We start from the raw sequence: 17878 nt of genomic DNA on the forward strand, positions 1-17878 counted from the left end.
ATACAAAAACAGCCGAGCGGCTTAGGTAGGACACCTTTTTCCACCGATCTGTCTGCATAAGATAAAGGTTGATTCTAATTTGGATTTTCCTGCTGTTATCTAGGCGCGCCTTTGTTCTTCGCAGCGTGATAGGTTTGTTGTTGGAATATCGATGATACGCCGAAATCACCTGGCGGAGAAGAATTAATTAAATACGGGTTTTCCCCGTGAGCCCACTGCTGCAAGTTGGTGTTCCTGCCAACAGTCATTGGCCATATTTGATTACTTATCAGATAGCCAAGTGCCACCTCACATTATTGCCGTGGGGGAGTTGCTTTTCTGCCACTATAGTTATCGTTTCATAGTCCCATTAAATCGTATGTCGTGCTTCGCAATTGTATCTTAAACATAACTAGTGATTTAAAAAAATCATGTCTTTGAAACTCGGGCATCTGAATATTTTTTTTTTTTTTTACAGTGCAGCAGTGTTGCGGAATGAACACCTCCTTTCCATTCCAACTATATTCTAGGGAATTTTATTTTTCCGATCATTCAATTTCTTCCTTTGAACCGCCAGGAATGTAAAAAGTGAGCCCATCCCGAATGCCTGAACCGTTCCACGTCCTTCCTCTAATTCCGAATCGTGAAAAATGGGGCTTGACAGCTACATTAAGTTGCCGACAAATAACGTCAGTACAGAGCTGACGTCATCAAACCCAAACAGAACTACGAAACTATGCAAAACAGCTCCAGAAAGCATTGATTCTACTAAACCGAGCTGTCGTCACACATAGCGCTGGGGACAATTGGTATGGTGGCTCTGCAGATATCGATCGCGTGACCAGGTGTGCACGGCTCGTAACAGATGGCAAAACTTCAAACCCCCCCCCCCCCCCCCCCATTTTCTCCACAAAAGGAACGTATACTATATACCCTCCACTTGTAGACATACATGGCAAGTGAGGAGTTACATATCAAAGAAACGCGTGGGGGGTGGCATTGTATCTGCCAGATAACGACTGGCGCTGCAATCGCACATGACTACAAAAGTCATACTGTCGCGTCTCGCGGCGCCTTGTTCGACGACAACTTTAAAGTTTTGGTTGCATCACTGGGGGTGCCGCTTTCAGCCTCGAAATAACATGAACAGGTCAGATAACAAAGACGTCAGTTATCTCCAGTGCAATGTGCTCTTTTAAAAGGTCCTTTGACCAGGTCGACACAGCTCACATAAGAACAGAGCCCATTCCATCCCCGCTTCCTTCCGGGCAAAATGCACCGTATTCCCAATCCATTCAAGTGCTGCCGCTATTCCATTCACATTTCATTCCGTGGTTGTGGAAAGGGCGGAATGATTCCGGAATGATTCTGGAATGGTTCCGGAATAAGGTGTCAGATGACTACTGGGGAGGAAGAAAAAACGGGGGTGCCTTCGATGACCCACGACTTTGATTATATTTCTTGACTGTGTCTAAACCATAGCACGTGATTACGGAGAAGAGAGTGAACGCGACTCAAACCGGCCAGTTCTCGATGGGCGGTTTTCGGGCGCAAAGAGAACGAATTTCGAGCCGCCAATAGACTTCTTCCAAAACTCGAAGCGCCCCATCGCGGCAAAATGCCACGCAGTGCACTCTGGGAACTAGTTGGCCACTCAGTTTCGGTTGCGATTGAGGAGCTTCAGTTCAAGCTATCACGCCGTGACCGAATGCGCCACCTGCGGTTTCGATTGTCTGACTTACCACGAATGTACAATACTCTAAGCATTCTCGAGCGATATAGAACGCAAAAACGTCATCATCTTGGGAGACATTAATATTAACCTAATCGATACCAACACTTCTTGTTATAATGAATACATTAACTGTCTAAATGGCAACGGTTACGAATGTCTCATAACCACTCCAACTAGGTGCACTGCCAGCGGACAGGCTTCACTAATTGACCACGCACTGTCTAGTCTATTAACATCTCCGGACGCTGGCGTTATCGAAGTTTCTATCATAGATCATTACCCTGTGTTTGTGCGATTGAATTTTGTTTCCCATGAGAACGACATATGCCTAACAAGGAAGAAAGTAAACACTTCATTGTTCGTTGAGTTTATATCTAACTCTGATTGGTCAGCAGTAACTAACGTCACTCATCCTGAGGTTGCCTTTGACGAGCTCTGTGCCATTATTACCAGGGCTCTGGCTGCTTCTTCTTCAATAACCATATGTAAAAAGAATACGTCGACTCCTTATAGCCCTTGGATGACATTTAGTCTGCTGAGGTGCCCGCGAAAAAAAGATAACCTACATAAAAAGACTAAAAGACAACCCTTTAATTTACCGCTAAAGATTCGTTTTCGAAATTATAGTAATACACTAGCTAGGCTGCTTAAAGATGCTAAACGAAGGTTTTACGAGAATGAAGTTCACCGTGCTGGTAACGACGTCAAAAAGCAATGGAAAATACTAAACTCGTTCTTGAACAGGACGACCACGACTGCCCCCATAAAGTCTGTTCAATTTGGCAACGTTACCTACAATAACCCATCTGACATTGCGAACGCTTTTAGCGACTCATTTTTCACTGATCATCCTCAGCCTTTTATTCCTCACGACCACCATTATCAGCGCTTATCTCATAGCTTCTTTCTTTTTCCCGTATCTCCTGTTGAAGTCCGCACTGTCATTCATAACCTAAAAATAACAAGTGCTGGTCTTGACAACTTTTATTCTTTTCATATTAAACTAATAGCTCATTTAATCTGTGACGTTCTTTCCTACATTATAAATCTCGTATTTAAAACTGGCGTTTTTCCTAGCGTATTGAAAGTAGCTAAGCTAATACCTGTTTTTAAGAAGGGTGATAAGCGCCTTGTAACTAACTATCGTCCGATTGCAATTCTTTCGTTCTTTTGCAAAATTATTGAAAAACTAGTTGTTATACGTCTCACATGCTACCTCTCAAAATTTAACGTCCTGTCGCCCCGTCAGTTTGGTTTTAGGGCTGGTTTTTCAACTGACCTGGCACTAATTTCCTTAACTGATGATATTAAAAGAGCCATAGACTGCGGTAAATTTGCTGGTGCTTTAATTATTGACCTTTCTAAAGCTTTTGATTCAATTAACCATAATATACTTTTTGCAAAACTAGACGATATTGGTATAACTGGTCCCACACTAGCATTAATTAGCAACTATTTACAGGACTGACAACAGGTCGTCTATATTTCTGGTGCCTATTCCCACTTTAGAACTACTAATATTGGCGTCCCCTAGGGCTCCATTCTTGGACCTCTGTTGTTCCAAATATATATTAACGACCTTCCTCAGTGCATTAATTTTTCTGACTGTTTACTATACGCTGACGATACTACCATCTTTACTTCCGATAACAGCCTTGACTCATTGTTACTCAAAATTAACGCTGACGCTGCCAATGTTGCTAACTGGTGTCGGCGTAATATATTGAACATTAACGCTTCTAAATCTACTTTTGTCATTTTCACATCAACCAACAAAATCGTTCCAGGGCTTCCATCGGTTCACTTAAACTCTAATGTATTGACGGCTGCAAGCCACGTTGTATTTCTTGGGGTTGAATTAGACACTCATTTAAAATTCCACAGGCATATTAACTCCTTAACTAGAAAAGCAGCATTCGGCATAAGAGCATTAATCAAAGTACGCGCCTTTTTCCACATCGATACGCTCATTTCCCTCTACTACGCATTTATACATAGTCATCTTAACTACTGCATATCTTCGTGGGGAAATACTTATCGCACACATTTGTCTCCATTGCAGCACGTCCAAAATCAAGCATTTCGTATCATCACCTTTAGTCACTTTTCATCAGATATTTCTTGGTTTTTCCGTGCTTTTAATATTTTATCTGTTAGCAATTTAAATAAACATACCCTCGGGTTACTTGTGTATAATTTCGTGAACGGCAAACTCGCTCTAACACTTCTGAACGATAATCAGTTTCCACAGCATAAGATAACTCGATTCGCATTTCATCATAACTTGTTATTGCTTAAGCCTAGGACTAACTATGGTAAATTTACCACCAACTTCTCAGCCACGGCTGTGTGGAATTCATTACCTTTAGCCATCAAGCAATCACCATCAATTCACGTGTTTAAGCAGAAACTTCGCATATTTCTTCAGTCCTTTTAGTCATACATTGCTGTCATGACGTCATTGTGTATCTCTCTTTTTGATAATTGCCGTTTTGTCTCTCATATTATTGTAATTAGTACTGCATTTCACTTATTCTCAAAATTTATTTGCAATTCCAACTGTTATAACCTTGCTCTGTTTATTCAGTGTTATTTTATTTATAAGTTTATAATTATTATGAGTGTTTAACTTACTGTTATTTTGTTCATTTTATATCACTGCAATTAGTTCTGTGTTTCACTTATTCATGTCATAATTTATTTTCTATTCTGACTGCTGTAAATTTGTTTTATTATTATTGCTACCATTAACAGGAGGTCCCTTTCCAGTCTCTGACTCTGGGACCTCCTTCTGTAATATTTCTAATGTATTTACCTTTGATCTACGCACAATAAAACCAACCAACCTGAAAGAGCGGGGCACTTTTCTTGGTTCCCGACATGCCGGATATTGTGCCTCCGTATGTAAACGTAGTAACACCTGACTTAGTCCCCTCACCCTACGACTGTATCTTTGAGCTCGCTTTCAGTAATCCTGTCTGGTACCGGTGAACCACAATTGGAATTTGGTCACTTTGAGCCCTACACGTATTTTGTTTGCCAAACGTCCGCTTCGTGTTACTTCAGTGGGCAAAAAAACAAGCCGCATCCTCTCAGGATACTCACAATTGAGCCGAACGTTGGCGCATGAACTTTTAAGGAAACGCAATAAATTCGCACTCACTACTGCACAAACGTTACTATGAAGTCCTCCTCATGTCATCATATATCTCCCACTAAAATTTTATTCCGATTGGAGATTAAGTTTTCGCAAACGCCGAGATCGGCTAGCTACGATGGAGTCCTACTCCTCGCGAAGCCTTTTTGGATGAACCTTTTCCGACGCCCAAGATCTGTGTCTGAACGGTGGTTCTGAAATTATCTCGGCATACTCAGTCAGGAAGTAAGCAAACACATAACACATCTTATGGCTATTAGCAACCGCCAAATGCGCTCGGAATTCTTTAGTTCATTTGGCGCACCGCATAGGGGTTCACGGCTATATATTCGCCTAACTGTGCGACCTTCTTCACGCAAGTGCTCGACTGTTGCCCTCTTCAAAACGGGTTGTATGTGTGAATGTGTCTACATGATTGGCAGGATAACTTAATGCGATATTGAATTAGTCGAATGTAAGCGTGTGGGGACTTCACTTCGTGCAGTCTGCGCGCCAGTACAGCTATAAAGATATAAGAAGTGTTCGATTTTAGCTTTTCAACGGCGTCTCCCACTTTTACCTCGCGTACTCGAGCATATTAAAACAAACAACAGTAATTGAAAAAAAAGGTGATTTCGTCAATGGACGCATAAAAGGCGTAACAAACTTACTGACCAGCAACGCTAACGTAAGGTTTCGAGCTCGGTGTACGCAAACTTATTGGTTATCAGAGCGTGTTAACTCGTACACAAGCAAGATCCCCGAGCTTCGCAAGTTTTACGTATGGTTCGGGCTTGTGCTGAAGCTTCGAGGTCTGGCCATATAGGTTAGTTTAAAGACCCAAAACGATGCACTCGGGAACAGGAAACATGAGATAACGGCTGTTTATAATCCACGCTCTGTGTATGATCTCAACGTGTCAATCGAAACCGAAACCATGCCGCTCTCCTCCCTGGCCAACTAGTTCCCAGAGTGCAACGCGCGCGCAGTGTTGCTCGCAGGGATTTATGGAACTAGTCTTTCGTGTTCTGGGTAGTTTGGCTCTCGTATGTCCTTTGCAAATAAATACCTTGGCGAGCGTAAATACCCTGTCCGTGTCCCTTTAATGTAAAGGAGATATATATAACACGGGAGGCACTCACTTGATCGAATGACGTTTTAGCGAACGCCCACGTTTCATCGAACGACACTTTAGCGAATAGTCGGACGCCGCGAAGCGGCGTTTTCGGGTGGGCCAAGTGAGTTCATATTTTTGTAATGAGTTGCCGCAGACTGTCGCCGCGAAGCGGCGTAAAGCGCAGCGTGACGGATGGGTTAACGCGCGCCCCCGTTATTCGCTAAAACGACCATTCGCTCAAATGTCGCCGTTCGCTAAAATGCCATTCGCTCTTGTGATATGGACCCATATAACACATCTACAACGCGCCGTATGGTACACCAAGTGCAATTTTCTTTCATCGTTCCCGCGTGGTCACAGCCTACAACCTATTTACTACATAGCGTTTGAATGTCCGTTATAAATCGGAAACACAAAATAACATAAATAGTATACGTAATCTGGACAAGTTGAAAATAAAAAAGCATTGGTTATTATACAAAACAAAGAAAACTGGCAGTACTTACAATTCGACTAAACTGAGCGTCTCTGTTATTCATTGCCATCTCTATTAGATAGCCATCACCTTGTTTATATTGATATATACATTCGCAGGTACACTGTACTTCGCGCGATGTACGAAAACATGGAAAGCTTATTTTCATTTTCCTAATGTGTGCTGCTGAGATATGATAAAAAAAAAAAGTATTAGTCAATTTTTAATTTTTTTTTTCCTTTTGTGTTCAGCTTTCCATTTACCGTGTCGTGTCTTAGTGTAAGCAAACGTCAATGTTTTAGTTTTTTGTGGTTTTTGTTGATTTTGTGAAGTAATAACTTGGAATATTGTATTATTTCTTGTGTTCTTTATATTTTAATTTTCTTACTCCTGCTTGCTACTTGAGGAGGGCTGATGACCAGTCAAGCTGCTCGGACAGTTTTTTTGCCTTCAACTCCCATCACACTTACATGGTAAATAAAACGATTATTATTATTTTAAAACCCGAGGAAATGGAAAACTCTCGAGAAACGCTTACGAAATCGTGAAATTGCACTGAAAGGCGAAAATATGAGCTCACAACGTAGGACGCGTGCGAGTTAAGGCTACGTTTTGGAGTCAAGCATCGCTCCAAGGCCTTGCACAATCGTAACGCCAGTAATTATGGTATCTTCTAAGATGTGCACAAAATGAGTTGGATGGATCATAGAGCGATAAGTCAGAGCCCGCTGAGCTCTATTGCAAGCTGGAACGCAGTATAGTTCGCGCAGGGTGTCGATTACGTGCAAAACACACTTTTTCCCTTACAATGCGAACAAGTATAGTCACCTGAAAGCTTGCATTGTCGGCGTACAAAATACCGGTGCTTGTCACCGACGTTTCATCCCCCAACATTTTGCACTAACTAAACTATGCTCGTTATCAAAAAAAGCAATTGGCGTTTATATTTTTTACACCCCGGCAGTAATTGTGGTTGCCGGTTGTCAGAAAATAAGAAAAGCGATTACTTATGCGTTCGAAACGTAGTTTTAACGGAACGACAAATAACTAATTTTAGTTGCGTTTACCACATAAAGGGGGAAATCAGGAACGCTCCACGGGGAGAGGGAACCTTTATTTCGTATACCGTAATATATATTTTATATAATATATGTAAATTAGGTATAAATTAACTTATTAAATAAATTTGTATTATAAATATATGTATATCTTATACCAGGAGTATAATGTCTGTACAGAACCGTCGTCATTCATCCAGAACAATATTTAGGGAAAAAAAAACACTTAACTGGTATGACTCGTTTATGTTCCTTCCTCAGGTAAAGCTAACAAAAACTAGCAGAACTCTACCATTCTGCTTGAAACACAACATTAAATCCTACGCAACGTGACATAAAAAAGAAGGAGGAAAAAAGAAAACATGAGGGTTTGCTCAAACTCGGGATATATTAAGCCGTTGTGTAAGAGCTTCTTTCTCGGGTACTGGATGCGTGCACAATTAAGGACCGGATTTGCTTTAACTCACGTAATCGTCTCAGCGAGAGAGCGAGGAACATTTCGCTGATCGTCCTGTCTTTGTCGAGCTTCCGGAGGGCCTTTGGGGAACACTACCAAGGTCATGGTAAAATTGTCGGCTTTGTTCCAGGTACAAAACACATTTGAAGAACTGAAGGACCGCGAATCCATCGCCACTATGTATGTTGCAGCACTCGTTGAATTATTCTTATTCGCACGGTATGTATATAAAGTACCCATGCAACCCTAGCTACAGTCAGTCCCCAAACGCCGCCGGTTACGAGGTTACAGAGATTCAGTTGATTGTTTGAGTAACTCCGATAACGCTGCACAATACTCCGCTGGAGCATTTGCAGATGCATCGTATCGTTATCGGGTGTCGTTATCGGAGTTTTCGAAATGATATACTAAAGCTCCCTATGGACGAGTAACTTTATTTCCCTTGCTTTCCCAACCAACCGAAGGACTGCAGACGACATATCGACGACATTCTGCAAGAACAGGTCTTCATATCTATAATAAAATCCCATTCTGTTTCCCATATGTACCCTTGAAATACCGTGCCATGTGTACAGATGAAAGAAAAAAAAAAGTTATAAGTTATATTTGTAAGTTAATTATGAGTACTTTAATCATCGTTATAGATATGTTTAAGGAATTTCAGAAGCTTTATGTGCTTGCGCTGATAGACATTTTATTGAAGAAAGAAATTGTGTGTGTTAAGTATGTTAATTTCTCACGTTCTCAAGCCTGCAGCTGATGCACCTCTCCCATAAAGAGTAGGCGTCCAGTCGCCCTGCTCCTAATGTAGAACAGGAACGGGCGATCGACGTGGAAATGCACAATTTTGGGACGAATTAGCGAGGTTCGCAGAGCCACAGAAATTGACGTCACAGCCGCAGCGACGGTGCCCTTCTCATTCACCTCAACCATAGCCTTGTGCCTTACGCCGGAAACATACAGCGACTTGTCTCCGGTTATCCCCGAGAAGTCAGACTTTTCATCGAACACAGACTTCAGTCCCATTTGTTTCAGGGTCGGAATCAGGTCGTAGTTGGTCTGCAACTCGAATTTCGGCAGCGTGAGGCTCACCGTTTTAGCAGACATCTGGTTGGTAATCTTCTGAAGCATCGAGACAGTGAGACCTTCTCGAAGCTGAGACAACCCCATCTTGGCGTTGGGAAGCACGATGACCATGCTGTACTCTTCACCTTGGTATGGAAGTTCCACAGCTCGAGCCTTGAGGTCGTCCAGTCTTGTGTGACGGATCGAGCCTCTGAGAGCCATGGTCTTGACGTGGACCTCTTCGCTGCCTCGATTGAAGAACGGTCGCGGGACGGTGTTCTTTTGAGGAAACTGGTTGTGCCAGGTGCCATTGAAGTAGACAGCGTTCAAGAGGAACATCACGGTGTTCATCGGAAAGCCGTCATCGACGATGCTCGGAATCTTTCCTCGGGTCTTCTGGCTCACCCACTTGTTGACTTCGGACTGTACCTTCGGACCATCGTTGGCAAAGTCGGCAGATCTCAGTTCCGCACCGAAGGATTCCGTCAGGGCCTTCTTGAAGCTATCCAGAACGGGAAGCCCGTTCTGAATCAAGACGGAGTTGGCAATGTCTAGGGTGACTTTTTCAGAGTTGGTGCCGGCCAATAGTTTTTTGTAAGCTGCTAGCACGGCGTCTCGGTCGGTGAGACCGAATCCGGCCTGGCCCAGAACGGTGGATAGCTCTTCTTCGGATGAACCGCCGGCTCCAGCGTAGATCATGGCGAGGGCTGTGGAGATGCTGGTTGGGGAAAAGAAGATGTTGTCGTCGGGTTTCTCGGCGATAAGCTGCTTGAGAAGGCTGACGCTGAATTGGTTGTTGGCCTTGGCCAGATTCTGCTCATCGCTCTGCGAGTAGCAGCTGGCCACCGCCATCAGGAAAAACAGGGCAGTCGGAGCGAACATCGTGGAGGTTGTGATAGTGCTACTCCACCAAGGCGTTTTATATAAAAATAGCCGAGCGACGCGAGTAAGCGCCCTTTGTCCACCAATCTGTCTGCATGAGATATATGCTGACGCCAATGTTTGTTTCCCACAGTTATCTCCACGGGCCTTTGTACTTCGCAGCGTGGAGAGGTGTGTTGTTGTTGCAATATCGATGGCGGATTTGGCAACATATTGCAACCTGTCTGGAAAATGAAATTAAGTGCGGGATTTCCCGGTGAACTCACTGCAGGAAGTGTTCGTTCATACAAACAGTGATTAGCCGTGCTCAAATACTTACCAGACAGCCACGTATCGCCTCGCATAACGTCGTGGGGGAGTCGCTTTCCTGCAACTAGCTTCCGTTTCACCGTCCCATTAAACAAATGTGTCGTTGAAACTCGGGCACCGAGGTAATCAAAACAGTTTATTTTCACCTTGTAAAACTATAGATGAAAGAGCTGTGAAAAAAAATCTGCAGCATTGTAGCTTGATGAGTCCACAGACCCTTAATATTGGCAGCTAAGCAGCATCATGCTAAAATATTCACAAAAAAAAAGGAAATAAAGTAGTCTTAACAATACATTTCAAAAGCACACTCACCAGGAGAAAAAAAGATGCCCTGGGTGAAAACAACCATAAGAAAAAAAAAAGCATTGTGAACATAAAAGTTCAAAACGAACACATTTCAAAAAATCGTAAAATCATACCTTCTCGGTCGCAAGGTGATAACTGTTAAATAGGGACGGTAGTATATAATGTAAGGAACCTTCCATAGATCGAGCGAGGTGTAGGTAGTACTTAAATTTCTCTGTGCCCTGTTAAGTTAAGTAACCAGTTATGGCCTTCATTTGAAGGTGAGCCGGATTACGCATGCTATTGATATTGTTTCGTCTTTCTAATTTCTACCACAAACTTAATCGATACCTATACCAGTTGAACGCTTTACTCACATGGGAGCGGTAAGACAAGTTGGTACTTGACGCTCCATAAGGCATGTTCTAAATATGAATATATATATATATATATATATATATATATATATATATATATATATATATATATATATATCCTTCTCCAGAAACTGCTTCAAAATTTGTGGTGTCGATACTTAACGGTGAGGAATACACAGTGGAGGTCACTGTGGTCAGTGCAGTATAGCTACTACTCAGGCCAATTTGACCCCATTTTTGTGTCTGATTATAGTCATAGGCGGTATTACATATCTAATACCGCCTGTGACTATATAGAATGGCAGAGCTCCTCTCTATAATGTCCGGCCTTCACCACGCGCTTCGCGAGGGGCGCTAAGATGCGCGGGGCGCGTATAGTCACGTGACATTTTCACGGCTTTGGATTGGCTGTGATAGTGCATAGATAGCCGCTTAGGTCCATCGTAAGCTGAAATGGTGTATAGTTAGCACAAAGTATAAACTACGCGCAAAACACTTTTTTTTTTTTTAGCGGTGTTTGGGGGGGGGGGGGGGGGGGGGTTATAATGAGGACAAGTAGAGTTGCCTAAAAGCTGTCTTTGTAATGTCGGCGGACACAATCCTGGCACTCCTAACCAACTTTTTGTCTACGATCATTTTACGCTAATTAGACTATGCTCGTTGTCACCTAAAAAAATTAATAAATGGCCTTTATATTTTATACGCCCCAAAAAAGTTGCTACACAATTCGGTTGCCAAAATAATAATAATAATAATAACGTTAGTTGTTTTTTTGCACATACTGTTAGTTGTCATTTGGCTTCCAATGCAGGAGAGGGCATAAACAAATAAAATAGACCCAAAAAGATTTTTTTTAATACACAAATAAAAAAGCGTCAATATTTAAGCTGCCAGAAATAAACTTGAACATTAACACTAATTTGCTGTCGAAAATCCTTTAATGGACGAGACACTCGCAATGTTCGCGGGAATACTGTTCCGCGCGTTGTGGGATTATGGAACAAAATAAATTAAAAAAAAAAAAGGCCCGGAAAGCGCACGAGATAGGGCGCGGGGAGAGCAGGGAACAGAAAACGGGCTACGCACCGGCTGCCTAGAGCGGCCAGCCTAAAGCCCCGGCCAGCCAAGGTGTGGTTTCTGCCTCTACTTATTCCCGTCTCTACAATGTTAATGGTACGAGTGAAAAGCACTTCTTTTTCTTAAACACTCGGTACGCCAGTATAGGTACGACAATCGTGTTTGCATGTTTGTGACGTATCTGGCATGAAGTACTGAATTACATGAATTGGTTGAACGAGAGGCAAGATGAGTCACGAACAATGGTATACGTGTAAAAGCTCTAGTCAATTAGCCCTGCGACAAATCGATAGTAATTCGATTTTAGATTTTACATTCAACGTGTTTGAGAAGTGAATGTTTTCGATAAAACAAGTAAAATTTTTGATACCAGAAGCGTGTACCACAAGTAAAAATTAGTAACATCTTTATTTTTTTAACTACAGTTCTTGAGCCGGAAAAGTGTACTAACCTATGCGCATAACCGTTCTTTTTCCCACAGAAAAAAATTTAGGGGCAATAAAACTGGTATGACTTGCATTCAGCTAGCAACACGAGATTGTAAGGTAAATAAAAAAAGACACGGAAGAAAAATGAAAAAGAAAAGACGTGAGGTTTTGCTTGAGCTCGGGATCTTTTAAGTTGTCGTGTAAGAGCTTCTTTCTCGGGTTCTGCATACGAACACAATTAAGGACCGGGATTTGCTTTAATTGGCGTAATCGTCTCAGCGTGAGCGCGAGGAGCATTTCGCTGATCTCTACGTCTTTCTCGAGCTTCCGGAGCCTTTCTCGGAACATGCAAAAAACTCAACCGGCGGAAATTCTTACCCATTTGTTTTCTGGTCCCGAAAGAAGTGAATGAATGGTGCCAGCTCAGCAACTTTCTTTCGTAATGATTAGTTTTAACATTTTATTAATGTCGGAGCGCGCGACATCTCCCCGATTCTTCTTCTTTCGAAATAGGCAGTCTGCTTTGTTCCTTGATTCTCTTGTAATTTAAGAAGTGCGTTTTGAGTCTGCTTTTTGTACTCACGGGAACGGAATTCCATAAGTAGGATCCGTTTTTGCTCCTTTTTTTTTTTTTTTTCCTTGCTCGGGGTTGATTGTGAAAAAAAAGTGTGACTTCAAGCTTGGCTTTTGACCTTTGACCACGTGACTTGATGATACAATGCGACGTGATTCCTGTGTACAGATTCTTCGTTCGAGTGAGTTTGGAGCGAACTCAAACCTTTTTTCGTAATCGAAACAACAACAAAAAAAAAAATTAACGGGAAGAAGCCTGTACACTGAATTCGATTTCGCGTTTCCAAGTCTTAAGGGTGCCTTCATTTCAATTCAGGCACGGTCTAAAAATTGTAATACTTTTTGTAAAAATTTATATATATATATATATAATGGGAATGGGTGAAGATTGACAAGTGCAGCCGTAGTAATATTGTGAACGAAGAGGGGAGAAGGTATTGATATTTCACCTTCTACCTCTCTTCGTTCACTATATATATATATAATTCTTGAAAGAAAGTGCAAACAACAAGCTTAACAATATTTTTTTTTTTTTTTATTACTGAAGCGGCCGAAGCGAAAACGAACGATTCTACCTCCTGTCAGGCATTGCATGTTTGACCGCTCGAGAGTGTCACAAAAGAGGCACTAGACCTCTTTTGTGACACTCTCGAAATAAGTTTAATTATGCCGTACTAATTAATTTTAAATTTTTTTTATATTTTGTAAAATATTTTAAAGAAATATAAATCTTTTTTTGTTTTTTGCTATAGGCTTTAGTTGAGCTATTTGCTAGACATTGGTGATGGGTCAGCTTGAACTTAGAGAAGCAGACGGAGAAAGAGAATAGGATTACATATGCGAAATTCTGTATTAAAGCAAATTGTTCTTAGACAGCCGTTTTGTCTTACCCCGTCTTTTCTACGTCTGTTTCCGTAAGTTCACGCTCATTATCAAAAACTTTATTTCGTGATTTTTGGCAAAGCTTGGCAACTTCTTACGTGTGATGTATCCAAGATATTTTAATCAGCAAAAAGCTCAAGCTGAGTTCTTTTAGTGATTACAATTTTTATATGATATATGCATACATACATTTCAATTAACGAACCTTTCGAATGCCTAGTAACTCTAAAACGGCTTCCTCAAAAAACATTTTTTTTAATGTTTTATTAACGCGATGGCGTTTGGGAGCTCGTGTAGCAAACCTTCGGCGTCGGTGGGACCTTAAAATCCCATATTGCAACGCGCGCAGCCACGTGTGACGTCACGTATGACGTCACACGTGGCTGTAACGTCATGACCCTTTCGACCCGCTAAATTTGGCGGAAAAATTCCGAATTCGGCGGAAACTTTTCTCGCCAAACTTAGCAGAAAAATTTCCCGCCAAATTTAGCGGGTCGATAGGTTCATGACGTCACAGCCACGTGTGACGCAACGTGACACGTGACGTTACCGGCTACGCCACGGACACAAGTTGTCACGTCTTGGGAACGCGCGCGGGTTTGTGTGAGAAGGCTTTGCAAACGGGGCCCGATAACGCTATCGCGTTCCACCCTTAAAGGCGAAGCTTAAGCGTCCTCCAAGTTTCAGAAGCAAGGTATGAGCGCGGTTGATAAAAAATAAAAAGAGAAAATATTGTATTTTCTTGGCATGACGCGGCAATTGAAGTTTGACTCCTGTCAGTGATTCGTTGTAACTGCGTCCACACATAAGGAAGTTTTTCTGGCCGAAATTGGGGCTTGGATATGCTGAAGTAACTGATATTGATATTTTACTGAAAACGCAAGCATAAAGATAAGTAAAATTATCCGTCATTCGGAGTAAAATTTATTTTCCCCTGAAATAAAGGTGGTCGTTTCACAACGCAGAATAAGTATATTTCGGGAAGCGAAGCCTCTTTCTTTCCTTATCTAATATGTAAAAATCGATTGAGATATCTGTGCTGCCGCCCCAGTGCCTGCTACTTTACACCGTGTTATATCAAAACGATAAATTGGTAATAAAAATAGAAAAAAGTGCTGTATATAAGCAAGTTCAACACGAAATTAAACGCGGTAACTCATTCTAATACCATGCAGATAATATACGTCCCCATGGTTATCACACACACAGTCAGTTATACACACCCCTCTAGAGTTATTTATTATCCAAACAGTTCTGGTCGAACACAATCAATATTTTTGTGCGATGCGGAAGTCCCGAAGCGCGTGCAGTGTGTTCCCTTTCGGATTGCCGGAAACGGTCGTGGTCCCAGCAGTTTTGAAATTGCGAACGATCGATTATCGATTATTCGAAGCCGCAGCTCCAAGCGCTGGAGTTAACATAAAAAAAAAAAAATGTTCCACAACTTTTACCGAGAGACCGCAGGTGCATTCCGGCGACGCTGCTCGAGACATATCGAAGAGAAACGTCTTCGTAAATGGGACATTTCGCCGGACGGAGTCTGCGAATTAATTTGTCGAGAGACCCGGACTAATCCCCTTCGCGCTGTCATCTTTGTTTAATGGGCTGTGGAACCCGTTCTCGGCGTGTTCAGTACAGCTCTCTTGTGCGGAATATCAAACTCCGCGCATGAGTCCATAGCTCGGTGACTCGGCATCTTCGAGCGCCGTGATTAACATAGCGCCAAGGTCAGGCGCGGCGCCGGCCAAATCAGGGACGACGTATTCTTTGCCGACTTTCTCGCCAAGTGTCCGGAGCCCCAGATCGAGACGGGCAAGGGTGGGGATTGAACTCAGGATCGCTGGGTTCTGCAGAACGAGCTTTCCCTCCACATGCTTCGAGCTGCGGTGCGCAAAGCAGCACAGTGCCCACGCACGCCAGAAGCACGTAGAAGTCGACACACTGCAGCCTCTTAAAGTGGTTGGCCGCACGCAGAGTGGGAGAACGTGTTGATCCGTGCTCCTTTTTCTTCTCCTTATGAACCGCATTCTACAACAATCACTCAAATAAGTCGTCAAGGTCACGTGCTTCTATCACTCAATGCTTGGTAAAAAGAACCATACACACATTTTATAACCCTTACGTTCTTCACCGCCCTCCCCTTGTGGTCATTCTTTTGAAATGACAATCTAACGAACCTATCCGGTCTGCATTTGCGAAGCGGTGCCTAATTTGCTGTACAGCGCGAATTCGAACCTTTTAGTGTAGTGACTTCATACACTGTACAGATATCCGGCAGCTTTGTATGAGATGGATGGTTTGATGGACAAATGGAAGCATACGGCATGAGAACTTTTAGTCGGGCAGCGGCTTGCACCCCTTAGTCACTATTTTCGACGATGTAGCGCTCCACCTAGCGGTTTTCAAGCTAACCACCACGAAGGGTCCGCATATTGAGAGTTCCGTGTTTTCGGTAAATACTGACAAACCTAGAAAATTAAATTTCTTTAGACAAGGTGGACAGAGAGGACAGTATTCTGAGCCGAATAACGTAACAGCGCACAACTGAGAAACACTCGCAAACTCAGACACACACAAAATATATATATATATATACACTCACTCGGCGCTGACTCACAACTTTTGTATTTGTATTGTCTTCTTCTATGCAAAAAGACCCACCTCCTCTTTTTCAATGCCCTAGGAAAGAGACGACGACCTCAAATGCAGATTACAAAAAATTAAAACCCAATAAAATTTAGGAATTATTTAAAAATAAATATCAAAAATTAAAAAGTAAAAAAAATAAAGAATTCTCACTGCTGGTGCCCTGTTAACTCGCATGCTGAAACGTACAAAACGTTTAAAAACTGTTCGGAAGCCGCAGAGCAGGATTGAAAATAGTTTACAATTCTCTGTAATGCTAAATTAGAGCGCAGCTCTTGAGGAGAATGAGAGGAGGGTACGGAGTGGAGGGTATGCACCTCCGTACCCTTCCCTCAGCTTCCCCTCCCATTTAGCGGGAAATTTCCCCGATAAACTTAGCCGGTTAAGTTTTCCCGCCAAATTCATCGGGGAAATTGACGTCATGTGACCTCAATACCGATTTAATTTCCCCGCTAAATTTAGCAGGGAGACTGAGACGGGCCATAACGCAACGAGCGCGGTTACGCCGACGTCGACACCGCTAAACCCGGAAACGGGCGCCTAAGAGCTGCGCTCTAAAAGTGGAGTCGTTTTGCACTGCATAATCTTGCGGGACGCAGTATCACTATGCAAGTGCAGCGATAAAAGAAAGCTGCGAAAGCGCTTGACATACCTTCGAAGAGCTCGTAACTTAAAAGACTTCCTGTGATTTTTCCTTAATCCATAGGTCGCATCATTGCTCGTCCGTTGGGTAGAAAATGTGAACCCTTGGTTCCTCGGCACAATTTCTCCGAACCCCTGCAGGCACACAGCGGTTATAAGGTATTGGCCCCCAAATTAGCTGTAAACTATTTTGTCGAGAAGGGACAAAGTGGAAAGCGAATCTTGTGTCTCGTCTCCTCATATCCAGCGGACCTTCTACGTCGACGATTCACTGTCTCGGTTTTCCTTGCCTGCTGGTCGTCTGGGGTCTGAAAATGTTGCCTCGTCAGGCCACGTAATCTTTCTTTCCTCGCATTTTTTGTAATTTTTTTTCGGCTTACAACACACTTCCATCTTCGCCGCTTCGAACAAACACAACGAAGATGACAACGCACAAAAAAATCAAAAGCAAAAAAAACAAAATTCTGTGTCCGGGCAATCTCGTCGTCAGTATGGTTGTAGGTGCTCGGTGGTGAAGACTCTCTGTTGGCTCTCGAGGCTTGGCCCAGGTGCTGTGGCGTAGCTGACGTCATAAAAGGAAGCACGCAGGCTTTAGTTTCCAAAAGGTTTTTTTAGTAAACCAGTGCAACGTGTGGAGCCACGAAATTAAGCCGCCGCCACGTGTGTCTAGTTGTCGGCGGGCACGCATTTGTGATGCTTAAGAAAAGGCCAATTAGGTGCCCCTGATTCGCCTTCCTCGTGGTTTTACTACGTGA

General features: G+C 42.7%; 1 protein-coding gene across 1 annotated transcript; it reads right to left on the reverse strand.

Annotated features, from left to right (window-relative positions):
* Positions 1 to 8631: 8631 nt before the first annotated feature.
* LOC8023751 (intracellular coagulation inhibitor 1) lies at positions 8632 to 9919 on the reverse strand. Its single transcript, XM_002402881.5, has one exon. It carries the CDS (start codon positions 9902 to 9904, stop codon positions 8702 to 8704), a length of 1203 nt encoding a protein of 400 aa, XP_002402925.4. The 5' UTR covers positions 9905 to 9919; the 3' UTR covers positions 8632 to 8701.
* Between the last annotated feature and the right edge of the window lie 7959 nt (positions 9920 to 17878).

This window comes from Ixodes scapularis, unplaced genomic scaffold (assembly GCF_016920785.2).
Source record: "Ixodes scapularis isolate PalLabHiFi unplaced genomic scaffold, ASM1692078v2 PGA_scaffold13__105_contigs__length_92229423, whole genome shotgun sequence".
Taxonomy (NCBI): domain Eukaryota; kingdom Metazoa; phylum Arthropoda; class Arachnida; order Ixodida; family Ixodidae; genus Ixodes; species Ixodes scapularis.